Source organism: Nipponia nippon, unplaced genomic scaffold (genome assembly GCF_047370975.1).
Source record: "Nipponia nippon isolate SJK-2023a ecotype South Korea unplaced genomic scaffold, ASM4737097v1 scaffold_3, whole genome shotgun sequence".
NCBI classification, from domain to species: domain Eukaryota; kingdom Metazoa; phylum Chordata; class Aves; order Pelecaniformes; family Threskiornithidae; genus Nipponia; species Nipponia nippon.
Window position 1 is genome coordinate 32,180,466 of NW_028262347.1, and position 18,545 is coordinate 32,199,010.

Below are 18,545 nucleotides of genomic sequence, written 5' to 3' on the forward strand. Positions count from 1 at the left end.
GTTCGTGTTTTAGTACCAGTATTACAGGTTTTCTGGAGATGATAATATGAATGCGTTTTGTAGTCTTGTCTCCGTGAATCTTCATCTTCACTATATTGTTGCTAAGCGTTTTTAGTTTATGAGTTCTCAACTGTTAATATGAGGTTGATGACACAAACAGAAATACTTAATAGTTAATATAGAACATTGGTTGGTTTTCAACAGCTTCAGAAAAAGTATTTACTTCTGTTCTTTTCTATATGTGCCTTTATACATGTACTTCTCCAGGGACTAGACTGTCTCTGCCAATGGTCATGCCTTCCATTGCTGTCAGGAGGAGCCAAGCATGTGTTTTCCAAAATAAACTGTGTTCCTAGGATGGGAGTACACTGGAACTCTATCACTAGCAGTTTACATCTGTTTTGTTTTTATAAACAGGAAATATTGATATGCAGATGCTCCCCCCCTTTTACAAAGGAAACTGGATACTGTAAAAAGCTAGGGGACAAGAAATACTCCTGCAGTCTAGATCCCTTGCTGCCTGATCTCTGACAACTGACTGTCATTATTAAGAAAAAGACAGATTTTGGGCCGCCTTTGTTTTTTGCACAGTCGTGGAAAGGCAGTGGGAATTGTGGGAAGGAGAGAGGTGCTGTCCACTTTCTATCAAGGGAAGAAGTAGTTTCATTGCAGCTGAAAAATCAGGCAAGAACTTTGATGGGGAAGAGGAGGAAAAGAAATTTCATTGTGGAGACCAAAGGAGAGGAAATGAAAAGAGGGGAGAGTAGATTTGAGCAAATGCAAAGTTATATTATGAAAGAAAAAGGGGAGAGTATTAAATAGGGCAAGAAAGATTGGATGTGGTGAGACAAGAACAGAGATGCAGCTGAGTAATTTACAGGAGGAGGGACCAATGAGAGAAGATTTCAGGTTAACAAGAATCTTTTGCTGTAGTCTTACCCATGATATTTTTTTCGCTATAAAATTTTTATATACCAGTAGATGTTTAAAAGAATGGAGGAGCGTGGTAAGAATGGAAAGAAGATGGAAATAAAAGAGAATGAAAGATGAAGGAAGTCATGGAAATGGAATTTTATGGGAGCCAACAAAGAGAAGAGAGATGTAAAAGGAGAGAGAAGATAGGTTATAAAAGAGAGGGGGAAAGGAAGAGAAGAGAGGAACATACAAATACATAGCTAGTTTATTATTGTACTAGTGAACTGAACTGTTCTAATTTAATGTGAACATTTTAGATTAAATGAATGTTAAATTCAAACCCAAAATCTGTAGTAATATATAAAAAAATGAATTAGTTGCAAACAAAAGAAAGCTTTAAACCTACATATTTTTTACTGCAGTCTTTGAGAGCAGAGAAGAATATATAGCTGTCATTTTCATAATACCTGCTTCTGTTAGTACTGAGTGTAACAAATCATGGGTATCCTGAATGGGACCATGTAAGTTACATTCCTGCTCTTCAGAATGTGCTCTCACTTGTAAATGAATGGGATGTCCATGTAATTAAAAATCTGGATAGCTGCAAAGCCTCCTTAATTGTCATACCAGTGAAGTTGTCTTAGACTAAAAGATGAAGCTTTTCCAGAGCAAACAGAGGTACAGGGTCATTTGCAAACCTTCTAATGAGAAAGGGTTTCTGATAAGGCAATGGTGGAAAAACATTTACTCAGCAAAGCAGCACATATTTACACTTACTGTGTCGCTCCAGAGCACATGTCATTCAGAGACTGTAGGACGATTTGTCTGTCTCATGTAAATATAACCGTTTCCTTCATTTGTTTTCAATACAGAAGTTCACACCATGCTGGATGCACTGTTACCTCCAGATACTTATTTCAGATTTAACCCTCTTATGAATGAAGACATACCACTGGATGAAAGTCGTAAAGAGAAACTCAATCAGCTGCAGACAGATGGAATTCGTTATTTAGAACGAAATGAAGAAAAACTGAGAAAAGCTGCAAAAATATTAACACAAGATAAAACGACTTTGCAGAGACTTCAGGACTGGATAAGATTAAAGGCCGACATGTATGAAGGCCTTCCATTTCTTTCCAAATTGTGAATATGTAATGCATGAAAGATCATAAATGTAAATGTTGTTCCAGAAAATCCATTCAGTACTGTAAAGGAAGAATGTTTATTGGAGGTAAAAAACATCTTTGGAAAGCTATCAGAATTCTGGAGAAAGCAATACAGGATGGCTGTTTTGTGCACACTTACTTGATACAAGGTTTTATGGTGTTAATTATTTTCTGAACTTTATGGATCTTACTGTTGCTCTACTTAAGTTTCTTAAAGTCGGTAAAACTGAAGATTATGAAAACAATTGTGCTATGCATTTTTGGATGTATGTACCATAATTATGGTGGCTGTAAAACTTTATTTATCAACTACCAGGCTTATTCAAATTGACAAAAAATAAAATCCTCGTTCACTTTAGTGTAGGCAATATGCCTGTTAGGCTCTTATGTAGCCAGTGAATTTATGGAAATGTAACGTTCTTACAAAAACTTTGCCTGTGTTAATTGCACTTTTACATTTGAAAGATAACATTTAAATTCTTTTTTTATTTTCAGTCGGTTTTGTACATAACAGTATTGAGTAAGATGTTTGGATGACTATAAATGGCATATTAAATTATCAAAATTAACTGGTATTTTTAGGACTTGCTGCGTATTGTTTTTATTGGGATAACTTCAGATTGGTTCATTCATTATTTGAAAATAATCCCAAGCCACAAAACTTCACTTCACATTCCTGTCACAGGATAAAGGAAATAAAGTCTTGAAATAGGTCACGCGAGTGAGAAGCTTACTATAGAAGCTTTAGTTTTGGATGCCAAACTTTAGGTGTCTCCAGTCAAGAAGATCAGCAGTTGATATATGAAATAATAAATTATGCCTTTCCTTTTCTCTTCTAACTTTCATATATGCATCCTCTTGAAATTAGAGTTGTGGAGTTAACGTTTAGTTACTATGATCTTACTGCTCATTGCTTTGCAACTTTCTGCTTATGTCAAGAAGGGTGGTGTGGTAAGCTATGACGATGTAGTACGTCAATGAAACAACATTTTCAACAACGTGAAGGTACACATGAGTTCTTTAAAACCGTATGACTGCAGTGAAATTTGAGTTAGACACAGCTGCTGTCACATGTTGGGGATGTACCCATTAATAAGATGGCTTGACAGGGTTCTGGGTGAGTTTTTGCCTCTTAGTAGACAGCTACAGTACATTAAAATATTTACTAGATTAAATGCATGTTTTATGCAGTAGATAAAATGTCCAGTTTCACTAAAAACCAGTGCATTTGTCACTGCCTTTTTGGAACTAATCACCTGTCATTGCACTATCTACTAAAAATAACGTTTACTTTGATAGTTGCCTTCTGTACTTGTCTTAAAACGTTGAAAATGTTACTAGGCTGCCTTTAGGAAAGGAACTTTGAAGAAGACGGCTGAGATCCTTTGTTATCTTAGGAGTTGCTACACAGTATTCTGTGACTGCAAGAAAACATTTGATTTGGACTGTTCTTTTTTTAATCTGATGTATTTTTGGTTGTTACCTGTGTCATTTTACTCAGATATGCATAATTTTCTGGTGCTTCCTCAGTTCTCTGGCTTGTTTTTGCCAATGGAGCTAGTAAGCATCATAAGCACATACGCTGTAGCCTTCATGTTTTTTAAATTGTTCCCAATGCAAACAAATTCTAGGTGCATAAGGACTAAAGAAGCCTTTGTCATTCAGTATGTGAGGAAGGGAAAAGCAGAAACAGAGAGAAAGAAAAGTTAAAAAGCTACAGCAATTTGAAGATAAGAATTCAAAGAATGTATGTTGTTCATTGCCCCCCCCCCTTTTTTTTAACTACAAACACCAAAAGTAGTTCCTTGAATAAGTCAATAAAAATACTAAAAAGGAAAGTTTTATGATCTTGGTGCAACTGTAGTTTATACAACTTTCCTTCTTCATTCCAGTTGCTAAGAACTGAGTAAAAGAATAACGAGATAAAGCCTTTCCCATTGGTGTAAGACAGTTTAAGCATATAAAACAGAAATGTCAACATTATTCTGATCAAGGCAGCTTGTACAGAGTTAAGCTGTGTTGGCAGCATCCTAAATCAAAACAGACAATACAGGATAGTCTCCTGTAACAACGTACATAGTGCACTTCTTTCCCTGGCAAAGAGCGAAGTCATGGCATCATCCATAAGGCTATCCAAGGCATTATTCCGAGTATGTAAGTTTCCAGTCATAGCTTTTTTGGGATAAGTATTTATTTAAGATAAGGCTTACCTGTAGGGAACAAAGTGATAACATTTGCACTTAATTTTTATACAAATAAAACCTCTGAGTTACTAATGTTCAGACAGTGGGGTAAGTGCATAAGCTGAACCAGGCTTTGCAGGTAGAATGTTGTTTCTGTTTGCCATAATGCAAGAATTTTTCTTCATTGAGAAGTTCTCCAAGTACTCTCTATTCTTCTCATGGATAAATTTAACATTATTCTAGGAGCTGATACAGAACATAAACCAGGAAAGCTACCGTCTTTTGAACGAGTACAGAATGTCTCAAATTAGCTTTATTTAAATATCAGGGTTTTTTCTAGTTCTTTATGAGGTGCCTCACCTCCCAGAAGACTACATTAAACAAATTCTAGGCTGATGAGTGCAGCTATTTGGCTGACTTTTTAGATCCCGTATTTAAGAAATTACAATATACTTGTGAAGACATCTGCGTTGTCTCCATGTTATTTGAGGTGGCCTTTCCAAGTGGATATATATAAATGCATTTAACCATCCCACAGGAGTGAAGGCAAGTACTGTTTTGCCTCCAAAAGGGTACTTGCAAAATGGTACTTGCAGCTGGTTGCTTTCTTTCTGTAGAATCCCAGTGTGTGTTGCTTCTGCCCAGAAACCAGGACATGAGAAGTGCACGGGCTTCCTGTTAGACCTCTGTAAAGCTTGATTTTAATCTTTGGTTTGCACTAAAGGAAGTCTGGTTCTGAGTTGCATAAATAGTAATATTTGAGATAGAGCACATGCATGTAAAGATAAGTGATAGCAACAACACTAGGTAAATCTTTCACGAAACACCGGTTCAGTCTTGTGACTATAGAGGGTAAAAAAATCATAGCTCTTAAACCAATGAGGTCAAGGCTACATATAAAGAGCAAGAAGAAAAAGGCTGTATTTAAATTGGTTCATTCTATGAAAAGATTCTGATTCAGTTTAAATGTATTGCTAATTTTTTACATATTGCTGTATTGAGGATAGGGAAGGAGGAGTTTATTTCAGTTAGGGCAAGATCTGGATTTGTGATTACACTGTTTTTGCTGGAAGCTACTATCTTCATTCACCCTTTTTCCTCTTCTTTATTGCTGTAACAATGTTTTATCTTAGGTGTGGCTTTTAAAAGTACACATGGAATTGAGTTGAGCTACAGAGTAATTAATTCAGACTGTTTTAGGCCACTGTGTGTATAAATTCACAAGATGCATCTACTGAATCTTTTCAAACGGCACTCTTTGATCCTCAGTGTTTCAAGTGCTGCGCTGTCTATCAGGCACTAATTACAAGTTGCTCTCCCTCTAAATCCCTTTAAAATGTGCAGACGCAACAGTTTTATCACTCTAGCTGTAATTAATTTTTAGTTACTTCAAAAAAAAAATGTTAGCAGTTTGCAAGGAATCCCAGCTATCATGGATGTGTTCCTACAGCACTGTGTATAAAGCAAAACTATTTTTGGGAAGTTTATTGAAGCATTAGATGTGGAATCCCACATGATACTTTAACAGAAGAAAATGGAATAGGGAGAACTGTAGAGGAATCAGGACTGGCTAAATAAGGAAAAATAATTTTAAATTAAGGGTGTTTATTGGTAGGGAGCAGAGAGATTAGTGCTGGGTCAAATACTAGCATATTTTAATCATTTGGATAGACTGATAACATGATAATTCTCTTCACAGGTGAGTCTAGGAGGGATCATGAACATTTTGAACAACAGGATTTCAGTGCAGCACGAATTTGAGAATAAAATAGGCTAGAATGAAAAAAGTGCCTCTGAAGAATGAAAATGTAAAATTAACAATGGGCGAAGGAATAATCTAATGCAGAACATCGTGTTAAAGAAATCCTGCTTTGCAGAAGTACCCTTGGGAATGCTGTGCAGTTATCCAATTAACAAACTGAAATTGAGTCAGCTGTCACACCTACAGAAATAAGGATGTGTATCAATGCACCAGGGCATTCCTTGGCCAGGAAAATGACAACAAACCTGAAAAAAAATGAGGTATCAATGTGAATTCTGAATCTAGAATAAGAAAGCACAAGATGATAGTAGATAACCATTCCAGGTTACTCATGAAGTCAGAGAAGACAACAAGGTTTATCTGCCCAGATCAATGTTCCCATTTGAAATGTGCCGGGTTTGCATCCTGGAAAGAAAATTGGGAAGTTCATTCAAGCTTTAGTTCAGAAAGTGATTGTGGTGGGTTGACCTTGGCTGGACGCCAGGTGCCCACCAAGCTGCTCTATCACTCCCCTCCTCAGCAGGACAGTGGAGGGAGAAAATAAGATGGAAAAAAACTCGTGGGTCAAGATAAAGGCAGCTTAATAAAGCAAAAGCAAAGGCTGCATGCAGAAGCAAAGGAAAACAAAAGATTTATTCTCTACTTCCCACCGGCCGGCAATGTCCAGCCACTTCCTGGGAAGTAGGGCTTCAGTACGCGTACCAGTTGCTCTGGAAGACAAATGTTGTAATAACGAATGCCCCCCCCCCCCCCCCCCGCTTTCTTTTAGCTTTTATTGCTGAGCAGACGTCATATGGTATAGAATATCCCTTTGGTCAGTTTGGGTCAGGTGTCCTGGCTATGTCCCCTCCCAGGACCTTGCCCACACCCAGTCTACTGGTGACGGGGGAATGTTGGAGAGACAGCCTTGATGCTGTGTGAGCCCTGCTTAGCAGCAGCCAAAGCACTGGTGTGCTATCAACACCTCTCTAGCTAGCAATACCAAGCACAGCACTATCAGGGCTGCTATGGGGAAAATTAACTCCACCTCAGCCAGAGCCAATACAGTCATTATGTCAATTCTTTGCAAAATTGACATAATGTCCTTGCTCTGATTTTGAAAGGCAGGAAGAAAGAGTCCAGACCAGGAAATGAAAAGGTATAGACATAAAATAATCTCCCTTTACGCAAAGTCAGAAAGAGAAAAAGCCTCTAGGTCATCTCTGAGTTTCTAATTATCTATGCAGAAGGAGATCTTAATTGAAGGGGTTTCATTACCAAAGGAAAGAAAATAAAACTTTTAAATGTTGAAGTGTGATCACTGATTTTAGGATTTTTCCTGTCAGCCTCCATTCCAGCAGTGATATGAAGATACTGATTCTATTGCACAAGGCACAGGCAGCAGCAGTTGAATATAATTACAGTTTTAGTCACTGCTATTAGAGAATGAGATATTCAGACTAAAACAGATGCAAAGAAGGGCTGCCAAAGGGAAGATTTAAAAGAGCATCATTTGTTTCATCTAACAAAACAAGGGCTGGAAGGAGGGTACATGCTGCTGTTTAAAAATACTTCATGAAGGAAAAGATAGTAAGGTAAAGGACAACGCTTGCATAAAACCAAATGTGCTCAAACTAACCAGAAATAAATTTAGCCAGAAAGTAAAAAGGTGCTAATGCCCCAAGGAGCAAGATTACAGGAAGCTATACAGAGAATTAACAGAGCAAAAGAACCTGTTTCAGTGTAAGTTTTAGAAACTGAGCTCATGAATGGGGTTCTATAATGCACTGTGAGAATGGCTACAGTCTCCATGGCCAACTGGATCCCTTCTAACCTATGCAACAGGTAAGAACTCATTAACCCCTTATATATAACAGAATCCATAGGCTTATGGAAGGTTCTAACAGCCCCTTCTCATTAGGCCTAATAGATAAGGGTTATGTCTTATCTTTGATCCATCACTTACAGAGCGTTTCATTTATTTTGCTTTCCTTGCCTAGCTGGTCAAGAGAGCTGACAGAGGCTGAAGTAATACAAGACACATGACAAGTGAAGGAAAAATCTGGCGTGTGCTTACTACTCATTGGCACTATTAATTTTTCAACAGAGATTACCTATATGCTGCTGGGTCAACAAATAGTGCGTATTTTCTTCCATTAAAAGATTGTTATCAAAATCACAAGTATTAAATACAGACGTAATCTTTTGCAGGAGAGGCTGTGTTAAGGCTTCCCGTTTCTGCTGAAGGACTGCGCTCCCAGGCACAGCTGTGGTATAAACCTGTAGTCTTTTACACTCAACTACACTCAACTACATAAGGCAAGAAGGCAAAACCACTTTTTTTTTTTGCACTGTTGCCTAAAAAGTGAGTCAAATTTTCAGACCTTGCAGAACTGTTCCATTTGAGGAACAGTTCAGTGCTGAAAGTAAGGTATATTTTTAGTGTAATCACATTCATTTACAAGGAAAAATAAGCATGCCAAATCCCTCCTCCTCAAACTCTGTAGGAACAAGATGTGCAGGCTCTTTCCTTGCTCCAGCCGCACATCACTGAGGTGTGAACTCAAGGGGCTGCTGCCCCCCCGGTTCCCCTGTTCGCTGCTCAGCCTCCTCACTCCCGGCCTCCTCATTTCCATACCTGCAGTCACGTAACCGTAACCTCCTGGTACGTACCAGTTAATTCCAGTGTGCCACCTGGTTCAATACTTTGCTGATGTCCTTCACTGTTTGCAGCTACTTACACAACAAAACCAATTTTTTTTATTGTTCTTTCTTCAAGATTTAACAAGGACAATCCTATTATTTATTTCATAAACTTGGCAGACTTCAGTAAGGGGGAACAACCATTGGTGATTTTCAGCATAATATAAAAATGAAACAAGTACTGAAACACTCCAGTAATTACATCCCTGGTAATGCATGTTTAATCTTTAGTAGAAATGCAATTTTGCTTTTTATTTATGATTTCATTTAATTCATTGGTTTCTCTTAACAATATCATCAATGGCTCTTTTACCATATAGTTGCAATAGCATAAAAAATACACAGTAGCATTTTGAAATCTTTACCTTTCAGGAAGAAGCTGTAATATAGTGTTTTCTTGTAAAACCACAGAGACAACCTGGGCAGATTACTAAGACCGTTAAAGTGCAATGCTGAGTTCAGCAAACTTATGATTTTAGCATTTAAAAGCTTTTTTTTCTTTTTCAAAACCTTGTAAACTGGAAAAGGAACAGCTTTTTGTGTTCACACCATTATGTTATAATTTAATGAAATAATAATCATCAGAGTAAGTATTACAGGGAAACAGTCTTCCAGAATGTCTCAAAATTTTGACAGCAAACTCCCAGAAGTAATCTCTTAAAAACCTGGTCTGTATCCCCTTTTGGGCATAATTTCAGCAAAACTGCTGTTCCATGCTTCCTCACTGGCTGCTCTGTAGAAATCAGAAATATGGTCCTGTCATGTCCTGTTCTTTCGTATGCCTCATTTGAACACATTTTCAGGCAGGCAAGTCAGGCAGTCATGGAACACTTCTAACAATGAAATTACAAGACATATATTGTAGAGAAAAAAAGCAGAAATATATGAGAGTTTAAAAGCCGAGTAGGGAATATTTCTGTCCTCCTACAAGGAAAGGCAGAAGTCTCAGGTACTGCTTAAAATGTAGAGTCAAAGGACAAAACCATTGGCACTACTAAATCTGACTACAAAGCATTATTTTACAGAGCCTACTAAGACATAAGCATGTCATACCTTCAAAACTTGAACATTGTGTCCATTCTAGCTGGTTTATTTCTTGCTAAATATTGGATTTAAAACCATCACCAAGCAGGCCTGAACAATACTTAGACAAATCTGGGTATGAATACAGTGGGAAAGACAACAATATTTCTATAGCAGACTGAGTTTTAAATAATTTGCACCAAGTCATAAATCCTTGGGAAGAACTACAGATCAGTAAGGAAAGCTTAGATGAGATTGTCAGGAAGCAAGTGTACTCTGGACAGCTGTTTATTGCGTGGGTTCATATATATATATATATATATGGTTGTATATATGAGAGATAGTAAAGAAAAAACAAGACAAAATATTTCCAGCATGATGCTGTTCCTATGTATTTTATGTCTGGCCTGTAGAGCACATTCACTTCAGACTGTCTTTGAGAAAAGCAAAGCTTTTTCTCATCTATTATGCAGGGCTCAGCACACTGCAGCCTCTCAGGTAAACGTCATCTCTCTTCAAACCAATACATTTACAGCAGGCACATCATACTGAAACAAATACTATTAAAAAAGATACTCGTTTCCAGAACCAAATATATCCAGCATGTGGTAGATCAAAACTGAGGGGTTGCTACCGTCTTTTGTCAGCAACTGGTATGAGTTGGTTGGAAGGTACTGTCACTGTGGCACACCCAGAAAGCAGCATTACTTCCATGCAGTTTCTGCTGCGTGGTCACTCGGTCTCTCTGCAAATGGCCCCTGCTGCCATGGGAGACTGTGGCAGCCATATGCGGGCAGCAATCAGTTACTCAGCGGATACTCTCTTCCTTCGCATTAGAGTTGTAGTCACTTCATGTTAGTAGTGACTCTGACCAGTCAGGCCTTTATAAAATCAAACCACACAGAAAAAGATACTTCTCTTTCCTTCTGGAGATAATGAGGAAGAAGACTTAGATAATTATTACTGTCCAGGACACAATGCCTTTGCTTTCCTCCCTCACAATAGCTACTTGTAAAGAAGCAGCTCTAGCAGCCAGGCCTCAGAAAACAATACTCCATGGTCACAGTAGCACACAGTCAGCTCAAAGTCACTAAAAGCACTGGAAAGGACTATTTCTCAGGTCCCCAAAATACACTGAAATCTCTGATTTCCACTTGGGCTTAGACTGCCAAACCCTAAAGGCATTGTGAAAGACTGGCAGTGTCAAGAGGTCCCTCTACAGAAGGTCCTCATGGTAAGTTCCTCATTGCAAAAGCACTTAAGAGGTGTGGGGTCTCCAGAAGAAATAAACTCCAGCTGACAATAGGTACCTTGTTCTGGTAACCTTTTCTATCAAGAGCATCCCTGACAGACCTGGTATCAAGTGCCCAGCTGACACATAGGGATGTTTGTGAAATGGGCAGAGGGTTATTCTTAGCAGGGAGCTGGTGCCAAGCCTTCTCCTTTCTGCCCGGGACAGTTCCTCGAAAGAAGACGCCCATGCCAACCTTCTGTCCTGGAGAAATCTACTGTACAATGAGACAACAAAGTTCTCAAGCTAGATTCAGTGTTGGGCTGAGGGGTGTTAGAGCAGGTTTTTAGCTGTGTGAGGAAGGGAGCATGTTTTCTGAGCAAGCCAAGGGATAAGTACGGGTGCTGCTTTGCTAACCCTACAAGCCATTTGTATGACTTTTGGTTGTCATCATGGAGTGATGTGGGGATAGGCAGGCTGCTATTCCAAATGTCAAGTTTTCTATCATGTGAGAGGTCACTCTCCTGTTGGTGGTGGAAAAGCATAACTGGTCCCAATATGTGCCTGTGCTGCCATGCTTTGGCAGAGACGTGCTACCTATGTGGGCAAAAGCATGCACCACGGAGGTGGCATGGAATGTGCTGGCAGTCTCACTGCAGGCCACATGAGGAGGTGATCTGAACGGCTGTGTAAGAGTCCGTTTCCTTCAGGAACATGGCCCCCGGACATCAGCTGGGTCTTTCTCCAGCGCCCCAAAGCATTATGGGTGCTGCCAGAAGCACGCTAAGGGAAGACAACGAAGGAATCTCAAACTGCGCAAAGCAGACCCAAAGCCTGTACAAAGTAGCAAACTGAACTTCTAATTAGGTACTCAGAAGTACGTACTTTGTTTATCATGACAGTTCCTGGACAGCTTTTCTTCCCTAGTTACCTAAAAAGAAACAAGAATAAAGAGCTTCTTCAGAAGGCAAGTCACCTTGTCAGACTGTATTTGTAAAAACAAACACATTGCATCTCATAAACCCCTTCTCCACAACAGTAAACAGCAGATTAGAAAATGATCGAATGTAGTTTATTTTCTGATCTGATGCAGACATACTCAAATAGCTTTATAGAGATATAGCACTGCAGCCTCCATTCAGCTTGAACTAAACAATACCTGCCACAGCTAGTCTGTATTTTAGTGTTAGCCTCGTCTGCAGTCACTTACTATGAAGGTCAACAAATCAGATCACAGAAGGCTCAATGGTAGTATCTTACACCTTCGGAGCTTTTATTCAGGTATATGTGCCAGAGCTGCGTATCTCCGATCTCTACGCATATGTCTCTCGTTACTAAAACAAGATGTCACCGTAGATGGTGGCAAGTAGTCAGCTGTGCACTCAGCTGCATCTACTCTTCCACATCTCTGTGAACATGTCTAGGATTTCATAGTTTTGCTCAAACAAGTCATCTTGCCTTATTCTCATCCTGCTTTTAAGGTCTAGAACAATAGCTGTTGTGAATCAAGGTCTAGGTTTACTCCCCTGGGGACAAAAGGTATGATAGCATTTCTATATTAGTTCCTACCTGAGTACTGCTTCAAGATCTTCCCTTTCTCTTTCCCAGAAAAGATCAATTTTTTTCTGTGTCATTGTTATTCTGAAGAACTCTTATTTTTTCTAGCCCTGCCCTGTGGCCTTATCTGTTTCTGGTTTGACCTCTGACACCCCTGTACCAATAATGCTGTGTTTTAAAGTACTATCTTTAATGATCACATGCCTAATTTTGAAACCTAATGCTGCTGTTATCAACAATTGTTAAATGGCTTATAGGACAGTCTTTGTGCCTATCTATTTCTCTGTTTATTTCTGGACAAGAGTGTACTTGCCTAAGATAGCTCTCTTCATGTTACTTCTTAAATATGTGCCATAGAACAAAGAATGATAAAAGTGTTGCAGCAAAAAAAAGCAATAGCCTTGTCTCTCCTGCTCAAAAATGTCGGTGTTACAGCATTTCTAAACCTTTGAGCAGAGCACAAATGTTTCTCAGAACAACAGATGACTGAAGAAATGAGAAAATCATTATTACACAGCTAAAATAACAGAAAATCGTAGATGGTACCAAGGAATTGATTTTGGGTATGGTAGAAGGTTCCTCCCTAATCGCAACAACCAGAAAACAAGTGGAGGTTAGCAGAAAGAACCAAGTTTGATGACAAGGGTAATATATATACCATGTTTTTTGAAGAGAAATCTAGATGACAGATTAATATATTTGGCTTGAAGGCACAGATCGAAACAGTAAGCCACAACTTCATTTGTGTATTGATTACAGATATTCGTGTATCAAATATGCAAATTCTTATCGAATGTGCTAAACAAAATGGTTATTTAGTGTATTTAAATATGTGAGGGAACTCAGACTTAAAGCTGTTTCTGTGATCCATGGTAGTGGAAAATAGTGAAGAGTTGCGTGCACATATACAGAAGAAAACCTGGATGTGTCCACACCCAGTTAAAAGTTCCCTGTAAGGAGTACAGGCATTCTCCTGGCTCCATTTGAGGGACTGTATTAGATTAAAAAGTCAGGGAATCAGTCCCATAGATCCAGAGGTTTCCACTGCCTCTCCAAAGGTTGGTTGACCCACCTTGTCTCCAGCTGTGAGCATCAGAGTCTGACAGCTATACGTGTGGGCTAGCATCAGCCTATGGACCACATTGCTTGTCACCAGTTGGGATTTACAGCACCAAGGAGCAAGAAAACTGCATGCTTTACCTTTTTAGGCTTACTTGCACTCTGCCTTTATTATTAAAGAAATGAAAAATTCAGTTAGTATTAGTCATTTTGAGTAAACCAGGAAAGCTTCTTTGCACCACTGTTGGTGACAAAGTATCGCATAGTCTTCTGCTCTGTCACTTCAGCCACCTGATTTGAGGGCATGTAGCTGGTAACTATATTAATTTGCATCTGCACGTTTTCAAAATATTCACGGGAACTCCTGAGCTGAGGAAACTGCTGGACTCTTGTAGCAGTCAGCATCACAGCAAGCAGGGAAGTGAGTTCCAGCACTGGAGGAGGTGAGTGATTATCCCTTAAACATGAGCCCTGCCTCAGCACTTTGGAAGGAGCAAGGGTAGTTACGGAATGAAAGACTGACAATCTTAAATGCGAACTGGAAAAGGGATCACTTCCAGTGAGAGTAAAGCGTGAACACCAGAGATCATACATCATTAACTAAGGTTTTTCATTTATTTTAGTGAGATACAGCACATATAGATGGAAGATACCCAAACTTCACAATAATTGCTGTACATGATACTAGCTCTTCCAGCAAAGTGTAAATAGGGAGACAGAGAAGACTCATTTCCAGTATTCTCAGAAATTTTGTCATTTTCCTTCTGTTTGTGAAAGGAAAACGATATGCTCTCGCCAGAAAAGAATGGAAAAATAACGAAGCTCAGGGACTATGCAGCAAAGGGCAGGGGGCTAGGGGAGATCAAGCAGCAGAAGACACAGTGAAGCATTCAGTTGCTTAACTGAGAAGTGCTATGCCTGTACACCATGAATTGAAAATGATCAAACAAAATACAAAAACACAGGCAGAAGCTCGTTTGCTAGAGACAGAAACATGGTAAAACAAAATAGAACTGCTTGCTGTTCATGTATCAGTGGAACTTTCTATTAGGAATGAGAGGATAAAAGAAAGGTATTCCTTCTGTTTATGCTGAGGTTCCCACCTGCGCATGCAACAGGACCTTTGCAAATTTGCTGCACCTCAATTTAATCTCAAAAGCATGGGGAAAATCATCTCTAACAGGGTGTCACCTGTCAGCATTTGGAACATCTCAGCATCTTCTCACTTTAAAATTCCTTTCTTTTGTTAAATGTGTGTATATTACATTTCTTGTGATGAATGAATGCATTGTTTTTAATTCACTTGTTGTGTTCCACATTAAACATTTTCAGTAATTTTTTCTGAGTCCTTTGAAGCATTTCATTCATCTGGGGCAGATTTCTTGAACTCTTCTAAATTCCCAATTCACACCTAGAGGTCATCACAACTATAACATTCCCAGGGGATCTCAGCTCCGCTTCCAGGCTTCCCCAAGGGTTAGTGATTAGCTATTGCAGTGATCATCAATCACATCTCCTAAACACCATTTGGTGCTTGGACTATGACAGACCCTATGAATTATTAACTAACCTCACTGCCAGTTAAAGCTGAGAATACCCACATACCGCATTACAGTATGCATTGTTATTGAGGTGATGGGCTGCGCAGGTGTTGCTTTTCCTCTTATCCTGGGTGTTTTGCCTGGGTGAATTGTACATTTTCAGGGTCAGAAAATGTTTTTTGTTTGGTATTTTGGACTAACATAAAAAAAAACATGAAGTGTGAAACCTTTCACTTCAAGTAATTATAGCTTTCTGGACCTTTAAAAATACATAATTATCCTGATATGGCGATCAATACAAGAGAATCTTGGAAATATGTTTGGTTATGCAGAAAAATATAAAGGTGATATTGTTCACTGTTGTCCGCTTCCGAAAGCTACAAGGACCATGAACCGATGTCTCTCCTCTGGGAACCTAGTAGATCCAGTCAATTTATCCAGAGATTTTCTCACTACAACTGCTTCAAGAAATCCAAACACAAGCCATTAGGGCAATCATGTGTTTGTAATTTAAAACTAATCTCATCCTTAGAAGATCCAACAGACTTAGAGAACAAGGTGTGTCTTAAGCAAGCAGACTGGAAAAGCCCTTTGGGCATTTTTCTAGTTCAAGACTAAAGGATAACTTCAAAAGCACTTAATTGATGTATTTTTCACCGAAGTTTTCCTCTCTTTCTTCTCAGTTTCCCAGGTAAAACATTTCCTTCATTCTAAGTCTTACTACATGTGATCAAAATTCATATTCATGTGTTGGGAAAGGGGGCAGACTTTACTCTTTCACCAACTTTGCTCTTTTTCTCTGTCATCTGAAAAGACTTAAGTATGTGCTTAATTTTTTGTGTGTGTGAATCATTAAGTTCATTCACATTATGTATATGTACAATAAGCAAGTGTATAAACATTTAGTGGATTGGAATAAAGTTCCACTAAAGCAAGAATTATAGGTCTAATAGCTATTAGGCATTTTCCAGAATCTTGGTGTTGCTTCCTAGCTCATTTCCATAATGGAAAACTCCCCACTGAAGACAAACTCTTTTAACCTGTGAGACAGCTGAAAGATGTAACAGGTTAAATCATAACGTCAAGCTTGACTTTAAGCTCCAGTTTTGAAAATGGAGCTGCTTAGTATTCAGCACTTTAGAAGTCCCTTGCATAAACTGCCTGGTGTCTGTAGACTTTTGATCTTCATGGAGCAGTTTTTCAAGAACCTTGAACCATGAATTATGCTTGTAAGAGATTTTTAACTGTCTCAGCCAATCTCTTCTAATGGAAAAACGTGAACTCTAATCATGCACAGAAAACGTGTTTGGTGTTTGCAGACAGTTTAATCTGCTGTGTGTGAAGGACTTCCTTCCTTTATTTATATACCGGATATAACATTGGTCCTGTTGAAATCAATATCAAATTTCCATTGACTTGAGCCATTTCACCATGGTGAATACAGCTATCAAAAATGGATATAGTTGCTGTAATATGCCATGGATCACATTAAATGTATTTTATATAATCCTTTCTCTCTCAAGTTTCTGACAAGTTCCAACGGTCCTTTATGTTCCTTGAGATCACCTCCTAAGCAAGGCTAAAAGTACCGTGGTCTGTATACTTTGGTATCTGTGGATATTTTAAAAAGTTCACCTCTCTTTTTTACCTGAAAAACTTGATCTCTTAAGCATTCCTAAAGCACATCCATCTGATTGATTAAGCTTGACACAAAACAAAGCTGATGGTAACATCTTCTTGTGACTGGAATTGTCCAGGGTGTGAGAGACGTATGTTTAACTCCTTTTTCAGCCTCTGCTACCTAGCAGCTAAGAAATGGAGTATTCCAAAATAAAACGGTGCTGTCATCTCTCCTTCCGAAGGCATCTCACTTTGCATGGAATTATTAAATACCCATAGGTACAAGAGAGAATGCTCTAATCATTAGTCTAGATAGCCAAGCTACTGGGGAGAAGGGAGGCCAGTTACAAATGTAATTTTAAGAAAAAAAAAAAAAAAAAGACATAAAAAAGCAATGAAATATCTACAGGTATAAGGTTAGAACTCCAGTTTCCCCATACATAGGCAAATATATCAATTACAGAGTTTCTGTGTGTTTGTGTGAGATGTATTTTATGTGTGTAATCTTACTTACTCTCAGTGTTTAACTATCCTGTACGAGGTGGAAGAGCGTCAGTAGGGTGGATTGAAAACTCCGCCTTCATCCTCAGATTCTCCCAGATGCTGTTCTAGGGTTTGTGCCCTGAGAAGTTAAAGTTCATTAAGCAACGGAAACAACTGAACCCAGACCTCCTACTTCCTTTCTGAGCACTCTAATGATCAAGCTAATGGAAGATGAGACAGGTGATAGCACCAGCAGCTCCTCCTCTCCATCTGCTCCTCGAAGAACAGGATCCTCTCCTTCCATTTTGCATTCAAGCATCTAATTCCTGAAGGAAGTTTCAGCCCTGTGAATCTCTGGCAGTGTCTCCCAGCAGCTTGGAATATCTAAAGTCCTAAAAAGGCAAGATTAAAACCACAGCATTTCCATGTGGCTGTCACTAACTGGCTCTTTGCTTAGCCTGCTAGCCTTCTTAGTGCTAGAAGAACTCTAATTTCTTGTAAGGGAAGCCTATAGCTTATATATCAGGCATGGCAGTACCTAACTGTAGTCACAAATTGTCTTTTGAGAAAATAGTTCTGAAGCCTTGAATTTATTATTTTTCAGTTCTTGACAGCACATCAGAACACTTCTGTGCAGTCTCTCTCCTGTACAATTCTCTTGCTAGCCTGGTTCTCAACATATTTTACATCAAAACACATCCTCTGGCTGGTTCTCTGTGAAAGCTGATTCTGTTACTGTATACCAAGCAGTGCGGCTTTTAACTTTAGACATTATCACTTAAGCTTTTGATCTTGTCTTTGGTCTCTTTTCTGCTTAGAAATACTCACGTTGTATGCATCTATAGTAAATAACCACTAGCTTCCAAAAAGTATTAGTCCAGCAGTAAGTACATTTACTTTGGGATTATGGTATCCGAAGATCCTCCAAAATAAATTTGATATGCCCATAAACAAATTAGATGAAAATTAATCTCAAAAGTTGTTCGGTTTTTGATTGGGAGGGCCCTATAATTTACTGAATTCCATTAGTCTAAATTTTATTGACTTTCAATATCTTCAGTGGGGTATTCCTCACCGTTTTACTTTGTGTAAAGTACTTTGCGTGCTACACCGTGCTCCATTCACCACTGTAAGACCTCCAAACAAGTGGGACAGTGGGATAACTCATGTTACAATCACATGGGTGGCATTCAGCTGAGTAAATGCAGACTCGTACAATGTAGACATTTACAGCTGAACGAGACACCCGCTGGTCCTGTTACAGTCAATGGAGAGAAACAGGCATTTCTAGGATGCAACTCAGCTTATCCTAACGTAGACATC

General features: G+C 38.8%; 1 protein-coding gene and 1 long non-coding RNA gene across 5 annotated transcripts in view; one reads left to right on the plus strand and one right to left on the minus strand.

Annotated features, from left to right (window-relative positions):
• Nucleotides 1–2,656, plus strand: part of PNPLA8 (patatin like domain 8, phospholipase A2) — a 40,454-nt gene extending 37,798 nt beyond the window's left edge. For all 4 annotated transcript variants that reach the window (XM_087764976.1, XM_087764977.1, XM_087764979.1 and 1 more), the window contains exon 10: nt 1,788–2,656. In XM_087764976.1, coding sequence (XP_087621102.1) covers nt 1,788–2,062 — 275 coding nt within the window. In that variant the 3' untranslated portion in view covers nt 2,063–2,656. The remainder of the gene's footprint in view (nt 1–1,787) is intronic.
• An 8,668-nt stretch (nt 2,657–11,324) lies between these two features.
• Nucleotides 11,325–17,361, minus strand: LOC148054542 (uncharacterized). The gene is made up of 3 exons (XR_015706212.1): nt 17,254–17,361; nt 11,848–11,893; nt 11,325–11,745 (listed from the first exon to the last, which is right to left on the minus strand). It is a non-coding gene; the product is annotated as an uncharacterized LOC148054542 (long non-coding RNA).
• Between the last annotated feature and the right edge of the window lie 1,184 nt (nt 17,362–18,545).